General features: G+C 42.4%; 1 protein-coding gene across 4 annotated transcripts in view; it reads right to left on the bottom strand.

Moving 5' to 3' along the window:
• Positions 1 to 20,762, bottom strand: part of LARGE1 (LARGE xylosyl- and glucuronyltransferase 1) — a 521,069-nt gene that overhangs the window by 222,234 nt on the left and 278,073 nt on the right. For all 4 annotated transcript variants that reach the window (XM_072844187.1, XM_072844185.1, XM_072844186.1 and 1 more), the window contains one exon: positions 2,026 to 2,197. In XM_072844187.1, coding sequence (XP_072700288.1) covers positions 2,026 to 2,197 — 172 coding nt within the window. The remainder of the gene's footprint in view (positions 1 to 2,025; positions 2,198 to 20,762) is intronic.

Genomic DNA, 20,762 nt, shown 5'->3' with positions numbered 1-20,762 from the left:
ATGGGGGGTATGGCCCCGGGCATGTGACTTCACCTGTGGCCTACTCCAAGGGACTAATAGTTGATTGCCATCTGCAAGTGGCACTCCCAGCAGCTGCAGTAAAAGTCCTTTATTCCTAAAGGGGAATGTGGGCATTAACTGCCCACAACCACTTCTCTCAAGCAAGTCAGAGCATGATGACCACCTCCTCTGTGATGCCCTACCAGCTGCCTTCTCCGATTCCCTCCAGGAGAAGTGGTAACTTTCATTCTTGCTCATCTCTTTATTTCCAGAGTCCAGCATATCAGTGACAGCCAGTAGAGATGCAATAAATGTCTGCTGAATAAACACATCACCGAATACATGAGCATGAAAATGGGAGTATCACAGAATTATTTTTTAAAAAACTGTTCCCCAAGGTTGCCTGGATGGCTCAAGTTAGTTGAGCATCTGACTCCTGACTTCAGCTCAGGTCATGATCTCAGGGTCATGAGATTGAGGCCCACATCAGGCTCTGTGCTGGGCAGGGAGTCTGCCTGGGATTCTCCAGCTCTCTCTGCCCCTCCTCCTTCATTAAAAAAAAAAGAAAAAAAGAAAAAAACCAAAAACCTATTCCCAAGGAGTTCATTAAATGTAGTCAGAAAAACAAGCAGAAATAATAGGGGAACTTGACAAGAGATGTACACGGAAGTTGACAGATATGTGCATTCTGGTCTGAACTCTGGAAAGAACTCTAACTCTGCATGCCTTCAGCTGCAGTTTCTTTGTGAATTGAAAGGACAGACCCCAACGCTCTATGAAGACACAGAGCTGAGACACCAACTCAGTCTCAAAAGTTTTGCTAAATGATGTCTTTCTTGGTGTCATTATTGACATGGGTAAGGAAAGTTTAAATTTTGATCCTGACAAGGGAAAGAGTCCGAGGGTCAGGGTATCTCCCCCATGATAGGCTGAGGACTTTTTTCAATTAACCTGGAGCTAAGAGATTCCCCCTCCATCCTCCCACTGTTCCACCCTGGCCAAAGAAGCAGGCAGAGACTTGAGTAGGTAAGGAATTTACTCTTCTATCCATGAATGGAAACAGAAACCAACTGGAATATTTTGTAATTTATGAAAATGTGGTGATTTTAAATAACTGAGTAGCATTTCACCTTCATAGGATAAGGAGCTACAGAGAAGCAGCAGGAGAGATTTTAAACAGAGCCAGAATGAGATTTTTAAAGAGAAAACTAAGAAATAAAAAAAAAAAAATCTTACTCCCAAATTTATCTCTCACTGCATTTGTTTAATATAGAGAAGAATTTGTAAGGACGCAATTTTAAGGAAGACATCTGGAGGGGGGATTAAAATAAAAGCCCAAGATTTGTGCTAACTTGTTACTTCTCCCATGTATCCGTGCCAGAGTCAAGTACACCTACCAGGCTCACAATTGCTCACCACATCATCTTATACACCCTGAGGCAGTGACAAGAGCTACAATAATGGCTAAGAAGAAACTAACCAGACAAGAAGGAATGTCTTATGAAGTGAAACTTATATACCTCCTTAAAAAAATTATAAGCCAAAATATTAATGAAAGCAAAAGCCCTAAGAACAACAGCAACAACAACAAAAAGGCCCTAAGTACATCTCCCAACACCATAATCAATACCCATCTTCACGCCTTCAAAGGCCTTCTCAACAATCAAAGCATCATTTGATTAAAAAACAAAACAAAACTGATAAATGCAGGTAAGTCAACACTCAATTATCTGCACACAAAATATACATATTTGACATTCATCTCTTATAAACCATCTTAAATTGGGTTCTTCCTGTGAACACAGACTACCTCTTCATTTACTAAAGAAACGCAGACAAATTCCAGTTTGATACGAATGTGTTTCAAATACCAGTAGGGTTGATACTTAACTACATTTCTACCTCCTGTCCATTTCATTAGCATGAACTCATTAAGCGTGGGCCTCACATTTAACAAAAAATACAATTACTCTTCTTGGCCTGATGACACCTTCAAAGATACCAGGAGAAATGGACTATGATTACCTTTGAACTTGTGAAACACGGCCCACAGCTCTGCAATGTCGGTCGCAAAGGTGATATCCGTGTCAAGGACAATGACCCTCTCCAGGTTGGCAGGAAGAGTCTTGGTCAGGACAAGCTTCATCAGACCATAAATGCCAGAGTAGTGTTTGTTGGGGATCCAAGATACTTCAGACTACACCAGGCATGGAAGAGAAGGAGTAGAAAAAAGGGGGAAAAAATAAAGAATCATTACATTCACTTTTTGCATAAGCATTATTAAACATTATAAATAGTGTCTGGTACATAAAAAGTATTCAATAAAAATTTGCTCAGTAAATAAATATTTTCTTCAAGATTTATGTAAATTTATAGTTTGGCATGTGAAGTTTATTGGAAGAAAATGCATCTGAATCAAGAGGGAGCAAAAGCAATATTTATGAAATAACTATTATTTGCAAATGCTAGGCTCAGATTTTTTTAAATAAAATTTTTATTATAGAAATGATATACGCTTGTCAGAGAAATTAAAAATATGTTATAAAAATAAAAGTATAAAAATTGGATCATGATTTTTTTTTTGCAATGAAAACAGTACCTAACTATTCCTAGGTAGATCTATTTCTTGAAATCACATTCTGTTTGTCATTAAAGATTGCTATCTTAGTGGTGTTGTTAAAGCTTACGCTTATCTATTTTTTTTTTTTTTTTGAGCTGCAATTGGGCCAATTAGCATTGCTCCATTCTCCTGGTTCTCAAGCACACCAGACAGACCTGGTCCTGAGCTATGCAACACTCTTCACTAGGGAGCAAAAGACACAGCCACAGACGGTAATGAACAGCCAACAGAAAGCCACCACTGAAATCCTCATACGATGTAACAGGACTACCAAGGTCCCACACATGGGTAGATCTGTCAGAGAGCCACACATCTCAGTATCACCTGGTAAGCAAGACAAGGTTGAAAATCATATAGAATACAAGCATGCTGAAAGCTCTCAAAGGTACAGGACATATATGAAAGTAATGATGGATAGGGACCCAACCTAGCTACCATGGGAAGCCTCCACGAAAGCCAAACCACACTTATTCCCAAAAAGTTACCACTGATAATGGAACTCTTCAGTGGAAAATGTGGTCACCCTATTGAGAGTCCAAAAAACATTCACCCCTTTTGTCCTTATAATTCCATTCTGAGGTCACTGTTCTAAAAAAAAAAAAAATCACATTCCAAAATGAGAAACCAGTTTTATTCCTAAAGATGTGCATCACCATGGTATAAAAAGAAATAGAAATAATCCAAATGCCCCAAAACTGGACAGTTAATTAAAACGTGCTTTTTAAAAATCCGATAACATACTACTTAATGGCTATGAGCCATGTAGATTAAGATGTACTAAAAAAAAAAAAAAAAAAAACCTTTCATGTGATGCTAAAAGAAAAAAGGCAAGTTTTAAAATTACTTTTGCTTAATAATCATTATGTATAATCAAATAACACGAAAGCATATCTACCCAAATTTATGCAGAAAGAAGACCAGAAGCATGTATCAAATTACTAATAATGGTCATTCTGGAATGATGGGTCCCTCTCTGAATAGATATATATGTGTACACACCCCACACCACACAGATATTTCAGCACACTTTTCAACTTTTCAAAATGAGCAACTATTATCATTATAAAGAAAAAACTAAGAATACTTAGCCTTCTTTTTAAACATACCAACATTGGTGATGGTGGGAAAACAGGAACACAGAAGCTGCCTTGGGGAGAGTTATGACAAAGGACCCTTGTGGTAACTAAAACGATCCACCCCATCCCTCAAACCCACTTTGTGTTCTGCATTTATCTTCAGCTTATTTGAAAATAAAATGTCAGCTACTCCTTATCCTCAGTTTTACAATGGTCCTTTCAATACATGTGCAATTTTAACCAGGAAAAAAAAAAAAAGAAAAAACATAAACTGATGGATATAACTGGTCACCACATGTCAGTTTTGGGAAAAGAATCCCCGACACCATGTTCCCGGGCAGCATGGAAAAGGGAAAGCAGAACCAAAGCCAAAATCTGAACCCCAGCCCCATACAAGGCAATGGTCTCTCTAAGCCTCAGTTCCTTTCCCTGTAAAATGGAGATGATACTTATATCACATGGCTCATGTAAAACTCAAAGGAGATGGAAGGATTCGAAGGTTTGGTGCACAAAGGACCCTCAGCACACAGAGGCTCCCAGCCTTCCTCCTGATTCCCCCTGAGCTTGTCAAGCATTTAGATGGCCATGCCTCTCTGACCTCATTATACTGAAGGGGGGCAGGGCTCTGGGGTACAACACAGCTTTAAACTTCAGATTCTGGAGTCAGGCACCACATGGAGTCAGATTCTCGTGTCACTTAATTGGCACATCACCTTGAACAAGTGGGTTCGGCCTCTCTGAGAGTCTGTCATTTACAAAAGGCAGTTGATTCTACCGCTTGCAGCACTGTATCAGTCAGGGTGTGGGTGGAAGCGGCACACTCAGACTGGGTAATCTGAGGGAAATGGGGTGACAGAAGAACGATTTACTGAAGTGTATGCATAATTTAGGGCCAGCAGCAAGGAAACATGTGGCACCTGTGAAGACGGAGAGTAAGGGGCTATTCTCACCCAAGGCCAGAAGGGCTGCTGCCAGCTGCTGCTGGAATCTGGAGACAGTGGCCATACGAATGAGCCACCAGGCAGGAACGGTGAACTTTGGTAGAGGGTCAAGGCCAACTTGTAGCAATCTCACAGGATGGAGTATGGAGAGGCATCTCGCTTAGCCTCTCTCCCCTCCTAACCCACCCATCTCCCTCTAGGGCGCCCCCTGTGCAAACCCAAATGGAAGCCGATGGAAAGTGATCTCAGAGCCATGGCCCTGTGAAGTGGCCTCATGGGGCACAGAGTAGGGCAGAGAAGGCCCAGAGAGCACTGGGAAGGGCAAACCGAACACAACCAGCACAGTCACTCAACTAAACGAGTGATGGCAAGACCACAGCTCAATGCCTTCTACTGAACAGGTGCAAAATGCTATTATGAGAAGGTGGTGGGTGGGCAAAAATGGAAGCATGGACAGGTAGACTGGGTTGGTGTGCAAATGGAAGGATGGACAGGCGGGTAGATGGACAAGTGATACAGGAAAATAAGTGATTTGTCTACAATCCCTCAGTGAGGCATGCAAAGCTCCATTTAGAACCTGCCGAGGGAAGGTCTGCCTCCCTTTGGAGTTAGCATCCTAACTAGCCATCAGCTTAGATCTGAGGGCCGGGGGCTCCTCGCCTAAGAGCCTCCAGTGGGCTTTAAAAAAAAACTTCCCTCATGAAAGCTCCAGCCTTTGGAACTCAGCTCTGCATCTTCTCTCCCCTGAGAATTGGCCTGAACTGAAGCTTGGCAATCATGGGTCCACACTGCAGAGCTGTGCTATTTAATCAGACCTTTGATTAACTTATTCATCTATTTTGGTTACCATCAAAGCAGGAGAGCTTGGTGAAGACTGAACACCAGAGCGTTGGGTTGAGCCATCTAATTAGATTGCCCTGACTCTAGGCTTTATTTTTAACACACATGTGAGGCACTCAGATGCATCACAGAACAGTAGGACGACAGGAATAAATTAATCTCAACATGAGCCCAGGCTGGAATGTCGCCCCAAGTCCCCGACTTAATACATAATCAATTAAGTCAGAGTGTTCAATTAGAGGTAAAGGAAGCATTTGAATGAGTTTGTATTCAGAGAGAAAACCCCAGAAAGAAAACTGAGGAATCTAGGGGGGCGGGTAAAGAACGTGTGGTAAGAAGCAGATACATTTATTATAAATGGCTCTCTCAGAAGTACAATATAATACGCCCCCCACCCCTGCCTTAGTCTAATCCTGCTCTTCTTTCAAGTCTCGGCTTAGAAAGCACCTCCCCAGTCGTCACCTCCCCAGGGCCTCAGGCTGGGCAAGGGCTCCTGGAGCAAGCTGCTTCCCTTCCTCTAGCACAGCACGCTCTCATGCTGTGTCTAATTTTCCATGTCTCTCGCCAGCTCTGGGCTGGAACTCCCTGAAGCAGGGACGATGTCATTTTTGCTGTGGTAACAACACAGTCATTACTCAAAAAATGTTTGATGAACGTGCATGACTGCAGAGTTGGCCAGGCCTGGGTTTAAATCCTACCTTTGACGTTTCCTGCAACCAGCAGCAGAAACATCCATAACTACTGAAGTCCAGGGTCCAGACAGTGCAATGGAAGAAGCATGGCTTGTTCCGCCCCAAAGCCCGGGCTTTAACACCACCAGTTCCATCATTTTACCTCTGTGAGGCTTTGTTTTCTCATCTGCAAAATGGGGGCTTGGAACACTCATTCTGCAATACTGCTGGGAGAATGACAAAGCATCCAGCCTGAGGGTGGACACCAAGCTGGCCTCTGCAAAGGCCATTCCTCTTCTCCTGGTGATAGTCTGTCAGCACTGTGGATGTGTAGATGATTCAAGATGTTGGACTTGATAAAAGCAGGAAATGATGCTATCTTTGATAGTAAAGGGGAAGTCAGGAGTGAAGATGGTTTTGTCAGAGGAAAATAAGTCTCTCATCATCTTTCCCTAGGATCCTTATATAGATTATTTTTAAAAAAGATTTCTATTTATTTGAGAGCAAGAGACACATACACACACCGAGAGAGGAGGGGCAGATGGAGAGGGCAACCAAACTCGGCACTGAGCATGGAGCTGGACTGGGAACTCAATCTTATTAACAAGACCATGACCTGAGCCTAAATCAAGAGGTAGATGCTCAACCGACTGAGCCACACAGCTGCCCTAGCTTTTTTTTTTTTTTTTTTTTTTAAAGATTTACCTATTTATTTTAGAGAAAGAGAGAGCACGCACCACCCAGGTGGGATAGAAGGAAAAGGGGAGAAAGAGAGTCTTAAGCCGACTCCCCACTGAGTTTGAAGCCCTATGCGGGGCCTGATCTCAAGACCCTGAGGTCACAACCTGAGCCAAAACCAAGAATTGGTCGCTTAACCAACTGCAGCACCCCAATGCCCTTCCTACCTAGATTATTAACAAAATCACAAACTAAGATGTTGGAAATTTAAGCCTCCTCCGGTAGATCTCCAAATTGGACCGTATACCTTTGATTTTAGGAGGAAAACCCTACTAAAACAAAACAAAACAAAACAAAACAAAACCGCTTTCACCAAAGTGGATGGATGTGGTCACCCATGCAACCTTTGGGACAGTGTCTTGGTGCAACTCTTACTGGTACCAAATCCCATTTCTACCCTGTAATAAACTCCAGTCCAATCAGGAACATGAAGCCATGGGGTCAACAGAAAGAAGACCATCCTGAGAGGCACACTGCAGAAACCTGGAGGGTTTAACCCCAGAGCATCCTATAAGATGACAACACCTGGCAGAGCAATAACCTAGTATGTTCTTCTTCAAGATGAACACACCAAAGGGTTTATGTAATTAAAACAATAATAAAAATGAAAGTTAGGTTTCTTTTAATGGACAATTATCCTTGCAATGGTTGTTAATAATTCTAAGCAGGATGTTCGGGCAGCCCTGGTGGCTCAGTGGTTTAGCGCCGCCTACAGCCCGGGGCATGATCCTGGAGACCCGGGATCGAGTCCCACGTCGGGCTCCCTGCATGGAGCCTGCTTCTCCCTCTGCCTGTGTCGCTGCCTCTCTCTCTCTCTCCTCTCTGTGTATTCTCATGAATAAATAAATAAAAATCTTTAAAAAAAAAAAAAAAGGATGTTCTAAGATTTAATTAGCAAAAATGCAATCGTGCTCAAAAATCCTACGTAATGCACTTACATAAAGGAGCGTAAGCAATCCCAGGTTTTCAGGGTTTCTTTGCAGAGTAGGGAGTGGGTGATGCTCTCAAGCGAAAATTCACCTTCCCCAAACTGCCAGTTCCTCAGCCGACAGACCCCAAGGGGAGTTTCTATGAAGTGCTGCAAGTGATTTTAGGGTTCATCTGATGCTGGGTGGTCCACAGAGAAGTTACTCAGAAAACAGGACCAGGGTAGTAACCTGGGGATGGAAGCACAGGGTGTGAAGGAAAGTGATGTCTCAATGCGATTGATGCCAAGTTGCCGACCTTTGATAGACAAGAGAAAGACCGGAAGAAGGGCTGGTTTTATCAAGGAATGGTGCACATTTCTTCTTGAAGATGTTGGCTTTCAGGAGGCACTGGGATGCCCCATTAATGGGAACAGTAGAAAATATCATCTAGCTTTTCCTGAGTGCTTCCTGGGTGTCAGGCAATGCCTTCTGAGCATTCTGCTTACCATTTTAGCTACCTTTCCTGCACCCGCCCCACCCTGCCCCGAGTCTACAGGTCAGGTATTACTACCACAGCGCATGAAGTCTGGGGAATGAGGACCCAAGCTTTTCCTTCTTCTCTCAGTCCCCAGTCGGAGACATTCTACTTTGAAATGATGAGAGTGTCTCTCTCTCCTCCCTTCCCACTGCCCCTGGGCCCAGGTGTGCTCTTCACTCCTCTGGGTTCCTGTATTGTCATGACTGAGCCTGTCTCCAACCAAACCTTCATTCACCAAGGAGCAGTTTTTCATGGCAATTAGATATGAGGGCTCTGGAGTTGGGTATTCCTGGTTTCTCGGTCTTTCTGAACCTGAATTTTCTCATCTGTATAATAGGGATGATAGTAGCATATCCTGCTCTCTTCCTAGGGAGTTGTTTGTTGTATTTATAGTCTGTAAGCTTTCCTCCATCATCCTGGAAATATTTATTGCTCAAAATAGACTTCTCACCCACATCAACATTTTCCTGTGGATTACAAATCACCTTGACACATTTTTAAAAATTAAAAAAAGAAGTCATCCTAGCTGCAGAATGTTCGAAAAGTCATTTGCCTTTCATGTTGTTTCGGAGTGGTCGTCTTGGCAACCAACCTGTATGTTCAGAACATAATTGTTGAGAAAGGAGGGTGAGGAGCTCGGATGGGGCGGGGACTCTGGGAGATGCCATGGAGGAGGACCATGGAACAAGACTCGGGCGTCTGACTGGCCAGGCTCTAAATCTGGCTCCACCACCTCAAGACTGGCAAGCTCATCTCTCTAAGCCTCCACCTTGTCACCCACAAAATAGAGAAAATGATACATATCATACAAGGTTTGGAAAAGTATTAAGTGAGGCAGGAGAACTAAGGTGCCTGGCATAGTGTCTGCCTCATGGGAAGGGCTCAATTTCTAAAATCCAAGCTTTTAAACTGATTAATAGCGTGCACTCTGGAGTGTGACTGCCTGGGTTTGTATCCCAGCTCTATCATTCACTAGCTAGGTCACTTTGGGCAAGTAATTCAACTTGAATGTACCTCCCTTTTCTCATCTGTAAAATGGGCATCTCTACAGTGCATACTCCATAGGACTATGAGATTTCTGGTGCTATATAGAAGTACTAGCTATTTGTTATTCATTGTTTATATTAAAGATATTTAAAGCAACAGGAAAGATGAGATTCTTATCTATAAGACAGAGTCCTCTGCATTTGCATTACCCTTGCCAGCAACAAAACAAAAACCCCCCAAAATACACTTTTGGTCAGTTGGGATCATTTAAATAAGCATTTCTAGAACACTTAATGTGGGCCAGGTACCAAGAAGAGGCTAGGGACCAGAGTCCATGATGAATAAAACATAGCTGATGCTCTCGAAGTCTATGGTTTACCAGATATTCATTATCCAATCCTGCATAATAAGCTACTTCAAAACACAGCAGCTTAAAACAGCAATACTTATTTATTATCTCACAGTTTCAGTGTCAGGGATTTGGGAGCACATAAGCTAGATGGTTCTAGCTCAGGATTTCTCATGATGTCAAAGTCAAGATGTCAGTTGAAGCTGCAGACATCTGATGGTTGGGATTGGCTTCTAAAATGGCTCATGTATATACACATGGCAGTTGATGCTGGCTCCCCAGAGGAAGCCTCAGCTCCTTGCCACACGGCAAACCTGGGACAACTGCTTGAATGTCTTTACAACAGGGGAGCTGGCTTCTCCTACAGTGAGTGATCAAGAGTGAGCAAGAGGGCAGCTCGGGTGGCTCAGAGGTTTAGTGCTGCTTTCAGCCCAGGGCGTGATCTTGGAGACCCGGGATTGAATCCCACGTCAGCCTCCCTGCAGGTAGTCTGCTTCTCCCTCTGCCTGTGTCTCTCATAAATAAATGGATAAAATCTCTAAAGAAAAAAAAAAAAAAGAGTGTGCAAGAGAGAAACTAGGGTGTTTTTTATGGCTTGGCCTCAGAAATGACACTGTATCATTTCTGTAATGTCTTCTTGGTTATACAGATCAGCCCTATGCAACATGGTTAGGTACCAGGCGAGGGTGAGAATACTAGTGAGCAGGGATTATTGGGGGACACTTTGGAAACTAGTTACCACATTTGTAATTCTAGAATGGTATAAACTGGATTAAGATGTATTCTGAGTGGATGTATAATAGCTGTCTAGTAGAAGTACAATTAAAGAGGAGAGGAGGGAGAGTAACCAGTTAGAGATGTTTGTTAGAGATGAGCTTTAAATTTGGTCTTAGAAAATGAATTGAAAATTGAGTTTCTCTCAGTTACACTGAGAGAAAAGCAGGATAGGAGAGAGATTATCATCAGTGAAGGCACACAGATATAAACAACTGTGTGTGTTTATGTGTGCACGTGCATGCAATAGTCTGATAAGACTAAGGTAAAGCCTGGGATTGGAAGTGATAGAGAAGAACATGGAGAGGCAGGAAAGCGTCAAGTGTTGGAGCATACTGTATACCATGCCAACGAGCACTGTACAATGTCCTAAATGGTGGGAAGAAAGAAAAAGGTTTTCACTAGCAAAGAGACAGAAGAACCTCGACTACATGTTTAGAATATACTCTAGCAACCTATGGAAAGAAAGACAAACAGAATACAGTTCAGGGGCATCAGAGCCTTGGAGGATGCCTACAGAAAATGCAGATTCCCAGACACCTGGGTGGCTCAGTGTGATAAGCATCTGACTCTTGATTTCAACTCAGGTCATGATCTCAGGGTCATGAGATCGAGCACCGTGTGGGGCTCCTTGCTCAGCTTGAGATTCTCTCTCCATCTTCCTCTGGTCTTCACCCCATTCACATTCTCTAAATGAATGAATGAATGAATAAATAAGGGAAGGGGAGAAAATGTAGATTCCCAGGATCCACACCCAGAAGTGAGGATTCATCAGGCCTGGGGTGGGGCCCAGAAATCTGCGGTGTTTTTTTGTTTTTTTGTTTTGTTTTGGCAATCCAAGAAATACTCTTTTTTAAAAATTGTATTTATTTATTCATAGACACAGAGAAAGAGGGGCAGAGACACAGAGGGAGAAGCAGGCTCTATGCAGGGAGCCGATGTGGGACTCGATCCCGGGTCTCCAGGATCACAACCCAGGCTGCAGGCGGCGCCAAACCGCTGCACCACTGGGGCTGCCCAAGAAATAGACTCTTTTTTTTTTTAATTTTTTAATTTTTATTTATTTATGATAGTCACACACACACACAGAGAGAGAGAGAGAGAGAGGCAGAGACACAGGCAGAGGGAGAAGCAGGCTCCATGCACCGGGAGCCCGACGTGGGACTCGATCCTGGGTCTCCAGGATCGCGCCCTGGGCCAAAGGCAGGCGCGAAACCGCTGCACCACCCAGGGATCCCAAGAAATAGACTCTTAACTATAGAGAACAAACCAATGGTTACCAGAGGGGAGGCAGGTGGGGGGTTGGGTGAAACAGGTAATGGGGGAATAAGGAGTGCACTTTTCGAGATGAGCACTGGATGCTGTACAGAAGTGCTGAATCACTATATTGTACACCTAACGTTACACTTTATGTTTACTAACTGGAGTTTAAATAAAAACATTTTAAAAATTAAAAAAACAAACACACACCTGTACTCTTAACCAGAGCCTCATGAGATCCTAAAGCAGCTGTCCCCAGACTATACCCTAGGGCATCCTAAGCAGACACAGTAAACACTTATTTCTCAAGGTCTTGTTGGTTGAATCATTTAGAGTGGATTACCAACCAGCTCACTGTTGGGTAGAAACAAGACATAAAATAGTCCAAAACTTAAGTGTACCACCTGAACTTGATGCAGTTGGATGTATAAGGAGAGAAGAACTTTCTCAAAGATTAATATGAGAAAGGGTTGAGGGAAGATCAGGAGTTTTTTAGATAACCCTACACCTCACAGGCAGTTTAGACTAAAGCCACAAAGGTTTCCTGGGTGTCCTTTTTTAAACTTAGAAATCCTATTTCCATAAAAACCACACTTGGTCGGCTAGAGTGAAATTCTAAGGAACCGGTATCAACAGGAGAGCTGAGTTATATATTTCACATCTTCCCACAATGGAAACTTGGAAGGAAACCTTGTAAGAGCCCCCAGGCTGGTCTTTTCAGGTGACAGCGTTCTACACTAAGCATCAGTAAATATTATTCACAGGTTACAACTCCAGCCTAAAATAAGTTAACTGGCTTCCACCTGAAATGCTCATTATTCACAAATCTACTGAGAAACCACCTTCCATAAACATAATTAATTCTGGAGTAATGACAAAGGTAGAATGAATCATGAGGAATGCGATCATGGATCTATAAACACATTCCTTCTCATATCAGCAACAAAACCCCTCCCTCTCACGCCCGGCAAGAAGCATTCTGTATTTAGCTTTGTGAAGCTTGGGGGGATTGGTCACCAGAGCATTTACGGATTGCCTGAACATCCCTCAGTACTTTACGTTATGAAATGAAGCATTTCAAAGCACTGGGAGTTCTGATTTGTGAACTGGACTGTTACAGTGGTTTAATTTCCTGAAATATAGCTGCCTTCTTAACTAATAGATTTTTCAATGCACTGAGGAGAAAATTGCATTAGCTCCTGCGTAGCCTGGACTTAATATTTTTAGAAGCTGCAATTCTTCTTATTATAGTGCACAGTATGTATTTATGTATGTATACTTAGCACAATTTCTGACACACAGAAGGCACTCAGTGAATAGTTTTGAAAAAGTAAAACAATACAAGTACACAAGCTATGCTTACTGAGAACCATTCCTGGGGATGGGGATATAGTGGTGAACCTGCTGTGATCATGGATCATTCATTCATCCTTTCAAACACCAGAGGACTGCTTTAAGAGACAACAATTATTTCAAAAGGCATTATTACAGCACTCAGAATAGTGGTTTATGTTAATAGGGGCTGGAAGTGATAGAGGGACTGAATAAGAAAGGGATAGTTTTGTTGATACTATTCTAGTTCTAAGTTAGATAGTGTGGTGTTTTCATCAGTGTCTGTCATAACCAATTTATCTGCAGTCTTCATATGTGTCTATGTGCCTGTATGTACAGAAATCCATCACAGGTGATCTAGAACATGACCTAGAGAGAACACAGGATTTGGGAGTTAGAGAGAGACCAGGCTTAACCAGCTAAAACCACCCCCCATCCTCTCTCAACTCCTGCTCCAAGTGTTAGAATGGAGATAATCATTTTGCTAGTAAAGGCAAGGGAGGGGGGAAAAGCCCTCTTATTTGTTTCCCTGTTATTATAAATTTATTCTTCAGCATGCATTCTTAACAAGGCAAAATTGCTTCTTGTGAGGCCAAAAAAAAAAAAATCTTGGATATTACCATGATTTGTTATTAAAATCTCATGGAGGGGAAGGGCGCAATTAGGAAAAAAAAAAAGTACCTAAATAGGCTCCTGGGGAGAGGGTGATGATAAAATTTTTTAATAGTTGAGAAACTATGCTCTGCAGGATTATATGACACTAAGCTAGGCGCAAAACAGAGAAGTGTACAAAACAACACAAATAAACTCAATACCTGAATCCCGATATTAGCATCAGCTAAGTCTAGAGGTTCTTCATAAATTTACTCAGCTGGCAGTTCAATCACAAAACATTACAACTATCTGTTCCCAAGTTCATCTAGAGATTTTAGGGGAACACTTGCCCATGATCCCCCCTCTCTCATTCCTACCACTTCCTTCTGTCAGGAACCTTCCAAAAGGCAGCCTCAGAGGCTGCAATTAATGAGGCACCATGCTGCTCTGCATTAATGAGGTGCTTTTCATTTTCAGAGGACTTTGTAATCCTTTGGAGGTGAAGCTCTTGCCTGTGAAGCTCTCTGGTCTCAGCCTCAGAGATGAACCCCTCAGGTCAGTTGAACTCTAAACACACAGGAAGGTAACCTTGAGCAGGTAAAGTGGGTTAAGGAGGGTGAACCAGAGGTGCCACTTAATTAATTTTCAGTTGGCTTAAAGACTGTTTTCTCTCACACAACATGGAAGGTGAAACTCTCCTGGTAAAGTGGAGACCCAAAGGAAAGCCTTATCATGACAGAATTTCTCTTGGCTGACAACCGAAATGACCCTTGTTTACTGGTCATCCAAAGGAAAGATGGTATCTTTACTCAGCTCTTGTAATACATCTAAAAACATTAACCAAGAGTCTTACTGTAATTTAAAATATTTTTATCTTGACCATGAATCCTCAGACTGTTATATTGACATTCACCCCTGTAACAGGCCCTTACTATTTATATGAAGGGTTGTCAAGGAAACCAGGTGTTGAGGATAGCTGTCTAACTTGTCTAGATTTAGAATTTATCATACACGAGAGTGCAGAAGGCAAATGAATGTCAACCTTAGAAAGTACTACAGAAGATGGTATGTGGCACAAGATAATTCCATTTAAGCCTGTACTTTCCATTTGGGGATTTGATTACTGATCAAAGGAATTCCTAATGCTCTAAATCCCCCTTAAAAAAAAAAATCACCTAATTCTGAAAGTGACTCATTTATCTAAACATTCATTGTGTGTGCCAAACTCTATACTAGACACTAAGGAAAGAGCAGTGAATGTGGAATGTTCCTATTTCTTAGGAGATCACAGATAAAAAGGAAAGAGCATTATTATATCTATGATGATAATAATATGGTATTTGTTGAATGCTCACTATGTAACAGACATGATAAGCAATTTATGAATATCTTTCTCTCACAATAACCCTAAAAAACAGACATCAAGGAAATCACACAATCTTCAAGAATTACAGGAGCTAGGACTAAAAATCAGATTTGACTCATTCCAAAAATCTTAATCATTTTGGAAACTGACTCAAATGAGATATTCAAATGATCATCAGGCAGTGAAAGCTATAAATGAAATCTCTCTAGAATTCTTGGGGATAGAGCAGTCGATTGCACCTGGAAATAGAAAGTACAGTTAGAAAAGGAAAAGGTGATTAGGAAACGGAGCTTGTACTTTTAGTGCAAAAGAACATTCCAACGCAGTCCCAGTCAATGCAACCTGTGAGAGTCACATACCTTCCCAGTACAGATGTCTCCCAGACATCTACAAGACTGCAAGTGACCAGATAAGATGCTATGAAGAAAACTGTTAACACCAAAACAGAACAGAAAGTGAAGATTAAAAAGTAGATCCAAAAAGAGCGTTACAATGATTTTTTTAAAAGACTTTGAGAGAGAGAGAGAGAGCAGAGTGAGAGACATAGACAAAGAGCAGGAGAGAGGGTGGAGGGGCACAGGGAGTAGGAGGCTCCCCAGCCCAATGTGGGGCTCTATCCCAGGACTCCAGGATCACGACCTGAGCCAAAGGCAGATGTTTAACTGACTGAACCACCCAGGTGTCCCAAGAGTGTTACAGTGAATTCTTAATTTCTGTTCCTTAGCACCTAAGGAGAATGCCAGAGAAAATCTCAGCCTCTGATGCTCATGCTTTATATGAATGATGTTATTGAGGGCCCAGAGCAAAAGCCAACTTCACTAGGACACTGATGAAAACCAGCTGGAGGCAAGGTCCGACACTGGGCTGCACCAGAGAATCACCTGATCCCACTATACTGGGTCTGCCCTGGAAAAGCCAGTGGTGAGGCCTGGCACTAATGCTGGTTCTGGTTTGATCAAGATCACAAGTGATGTTAATGGGCAATTGAGGGTAGGACCTTGTCATGGCTTTTTGGGTAATGTGTTGTGTTAGTAAAGTCTACTAAATGATCCTTAGGTGCAACCAAGCCTGAGATATACAGCAGTTGGGGAAATGAACCAACCAATCAATTCTAACTCCTAGCTGGGAAATCAAGACCCAAATTAATGACAGCATAAGCTCCGTAACTTTGGTTCTGCTTTGTTGTTTGCACAGACACTGTTCCTATACGGAGTATTTTTGTTGTATGTCTCTTTTAATTCCCCTTGGTGTGGGAATATTTAAGCATTCTTGACCTGGAAGCAACACAGAATACAGAAATGAACACTACTCAGAGTTTGAAAACACACATTGGGAGGTGGGTCAATTCTATTCTCTCTTAGATTGTGCACCTGAAAAATAGAGACAAAGCCGTTCACTTGGTCTGAGACTGAAAACCAGAGATGATGTCTGTGGACGCACCAAGCAGGCCACCTGACAGAATCTGCATTCACAGCTGCTGGTTAATTCTGAATCTGGAAGTAAGGAATATTTCATGACGTGACAAGGAGAATAAAGGCCTGATCACAGTGAGCAAGCTTGAAACGCTAGTGCCTTACCACATCTGCCACCATCGGTGATTTCCTCTCGCTTCTTTATAATGGCTGGTTTTGGAGGGTAGGCCTTATGTATTATGTATATGTAATGTAAAGGCAACAAGCACACTCTAGGACACAGTGTACGTTAGGTAATAACAGCATATTAATAATAATAGGGGATGAGAAAGGGGAGTTTTAGCAGCGCTATTATGCCTATGAATAAGATGTTGATCACTGCTTGCTATTTTCTCTTCAAACATATTATTTAGCCAGTAGTGAGCAGATTTAAAACCCACTGGGGTTCTTGAATTGAGCCTGGCTGAGTGGTTAAATCCAATGAAAATATCCTAGTTAGATGAGTTTTTAGCCAAGGGAGTTGAGTCTATAAAGGGATATTTAACAGGTCAGTTTGTGAAGATGATGTCCATCTTTCAAAAATGATAATGGGAATGATGAGGATAATGCATGCACAGCATTTTCTAGTTTACAATGCACTTTCAGATGATTTCATTTGATTCTGGAAATAACTGTGAATTAAGCAAGAATTCACATCCCCACTTTACATAACAGGAAACTGAGACTTTAAAACACCACTGTCCAAAGTTACAAAGCCAGTAAATGGTAGTAGGGTTGAAACTTACCTCTTTAGACCTTCGGGAAGATGCTCCCCATGTCATGCTTTGACTTTAGCAAGGTAAGCAGATGGAATTGACAGACCAAAGTATTGTCCATTGTGCTCAGCAAGAAAACTCAGTTTGACACCTCTGGGCACTTCCGCCTACCCCCAAAATCAAATTGGTGACATGGTGCATGTACCAAGGGATGAAAACATAAAAAGTTCCAAGTACTCTTTGTGTAGAAATAACTCTGGCTTGCTTCCCATGTTTCAGTTAGCGAAGAAAGAGAATCTGGCCCCTTCTGTGTCCCAAACAAGGTAAAGTGATGGTATCACCATGGGGTCCACAGATAATGTGTCCAGAACAGGCAACATCTGGGTGCTGCTTATGTGTCACATGACAGAAATAAAAGGACATAAATCCACTTGGCTGGTCTCTGAGTTGGTGGCTTGAATTTTCCACCCCATTACCTTCAAGGACATCACAGTCAGGGATGGCCTCAATAGCAGACTCACACATGATTTTGTCTGATTTCAGTACACTGGTTCTTAATTAGGGCTGATTTTGCCCACTCTCTGGCATTTGGCAACACTAGAGTCATGTGTGGTTACCACATCCTGAGGGGAAGACAGCCACTGGGTACCTAGTGGGTAGAGGCCAGGAATGCTGCCAAACACCTTAAGATTAGACAAACTCCCAAAAAGAGGATTATCTGCCCCAAAACATCAAGGGTGCTATGGCTGAGGCACCTTGTTCAAAAATACTAGTGAAAATTTGAGACACCTGGGTGGCTCAGTGAGTTAAGTCTCGAACCTTGGTTTCCATTCAGGTCATGATCTCAGTCAAGGTTGTGAGATCGAGTTGCGTGTTGGGTTTGTGCTCAGTGGGGAGTGTACTGAGCATTTCTCTCCCTCTGTCTCTGTACTCCCCTAACTACCCGCCCCCCAATAAATAAATCATTAAAAAATACTGGTGAAACCTTGAAAAATGTGTACGGATAAGCAGGTGAAATCTTGATTTGATCCTGGTACCAGTGTAAAAGTTTGACTCAGTTTGACCTACTGGAAAATACTGTGTTATCCAGAATTAGTGAAGTACCTCTTCAGAGGAAGAAGGCAAGAGTGTGAAGTCCTCAGCATCATGAGCTAAAGGAAGAAAAGAGGCAATTCCATAAACCCACAAATAAGATAAAAAAAACTTAAATGAGGCTTATAAAGAGAAGAATACAACGTTTAGACAAGCAAGATTGCCCAGTGGCCAATTCAAGGAGGGCTTTCTTGGCTGGCAGCAATTAGCTGGCTGAGACTGGGGCTGCCCCTATCCCAGCAAGAACTCCATGCTTCCACTAGGCCCAGGCACCCCCTCTCCCTGGAGGATAAGCCTCATCCTAAATGCAACTTCGCATTGAACCAAGGACTCCAAGCTCCACACGCTGGGCACCTGTCATTACTTAGCATCCTCCTGAATACTTTGCCCTAAGCTTAGGCTCTCTTGTACAGAGCCCCAGATGTTAGCTCCACTCCCACGCCTGCCCTGTATAAAGTAGAGCAGATTCCTTCTGCTGGGTCACAGCCCCAGATCCACTTAACTGTGTCCCAACCAGGCTCATGTAACAAATGACACACCTGTACATCTGATGATCCTGCACTATGCAATTATTTAGGGGGAAAAAATCACACTATCAGCACTTCTCCATTTTGGACAGCTCCCAGCCACACACATTACACTATGGTCTCTCTAGTGGTTATCTAGACAACAGCCAGAACTCCTGCTCCTCCCACTAAAGCATGCTCCTTTGTCAGTTTCCCTCAATATACATGAGACCACCATGCACCCACCAGGTTGTTCTAGAACTCTACGAGGTGAACTTGATTCCTCTCTCCCTCCACGGACACATTCAACAGGTCCCAAACCCTGTCATATCAGCTGTAAAAAAAAAAAAAAAAAAAATTAATCTGCCTTTAACGGTGGTCACCTGAAGAGGGAAGAAGCAGTTTAAGAAAGAGACTTTTAATTAAAACCCATCTATATCTTCTTTTTGGGGATAGTCATAGTGTAAAGCAGCAAGTCTGGAGTAGATGAACCAATTCTATTCTTTATTTTTTACTCATCTACCACAACACCCTGCCCCCAGGATCCATATGGTCACTGGGTCATCGGTCCTGAGAACCTTAAGATCAAGGTCTTGGACTGACTTGTTCATTTTACCAATGCTCCCTAGCACACAGAGGTGGCATTCTGTTGCAAGTTATCTAATAAATAAGAGAAACAGAACCTCAGGAAAAAACTTGACAATGCTCATCCCATCCAGCTCCCCTTTTGTCCTCAAACCCACTGAACAGATCAGGGACATTGATTTTTTTTAAATGGTTTCTGCACACTGTAAAATCAAAGTTCAATTTTCCAAATATCAGGCCAGTTAGGTTCACACTCATCCACTACTAAGCATGCTTCTCTCTGCCTTATGTATCCTGTGGGTAATTCACAGGTACACATGTATCTCCACCTGAGCATCCCTGGTGGTAGATTCACTATCTTAGCTCAGAAACTCCCCTAGTGGTTTCTAAGATATTTTGCATATGGTAGACATTCAATTTGTTTGCTTTTAATGCAAATGTGGACATAGTGGCATACGGATACTGAAGACTAGAAGGTAACAGTAATTTAATTTTTTTCCCATGGGCATCCTGAGGAGCCCCAGGTGATAGTCTTGGCGAACTGGTGTATTAATTTCTTCTACTATCAAAAGACCTGGCCTTCCTTTTTTTTTTTTTTTTAGGTCTGGCCTTACTAAGTGAAAAACAGAAGGCCAGGAAGATAAAAGAAACACATTTCTTTCTTTTCTGACAGAAAAAGTACAATGATGAGGGTATTAAGTTTTATAGCTAAGCTCAGCAGATAATAATCAGACAAAGGAATCCTGCTTGGGGAAAGGTATTCTCTTCTTTGGGCAGTGAAAACCTGTCATTAATTCACAGAGCCCGATAAAAAGCTCTTCCGCCTTCTCTCCACCCTCTTCCTCAAGCCCTCCTTGTTCTGGATAATGATGTACCCAGCATGGATACGCCCCTTCTCTTTCCCCTTCACTTCTGGAAATCACACTAGCTTCAAGGCCCAGCTCCAAATCCCATTTCTCCTGGGAAGCCAGCCCTGACTATCCAGCTGGTAACTGACTGGTACTGCACCACTCTCCATTTCATTCACTGGTACTAAATTCCTGCAGAAGACATTAGCTTTTCTGCGTCTGAGCTCTGACAGAATCTTGTGCATTCAGCAAATCCTTATCTACTGATTGACTTGTACCAATGTATAGACCCGACCCAAGTTACTTCCTCTTAATTGAGAATTCAGCTAGGTAGCTGAATTAATTAGAGTTAGCATCCGATTTCCCAAGCCAGCCAGTTACCCTGGGCTACTGGTAGTCCATCTATCTTGAGAGGCTGGGAATTTCCCCATGGACAGACTAGTTGCCTTAGGAAATCCCAACAAAGTTACCCAAACCAAACTCCAAAAGTGGTTAATTCAGAAGTCACAGATTAAAAAGAGCAAGTAAGGAAAAAACAACACACACACACACATATATATATATATATAT

Source organism: Canis lupus, chromosome 11, assembly GCF_048164855.1.
Source record: "Canis lupus baileyi chromosome 11, mCanLup2.hap1, whole genome shotgun sequence".
Taxonomy (NCBI): domain Eukaryota; kingdom Metazoa; phylum Chordata; class Mammalia; order Carnivora; family Canidae; genus Canis; species Canis lupus.
Note: the sequence above shows the minus strand (reverse complement) of the source record. Positions and strands in the feature narration are given on the sequence as shown.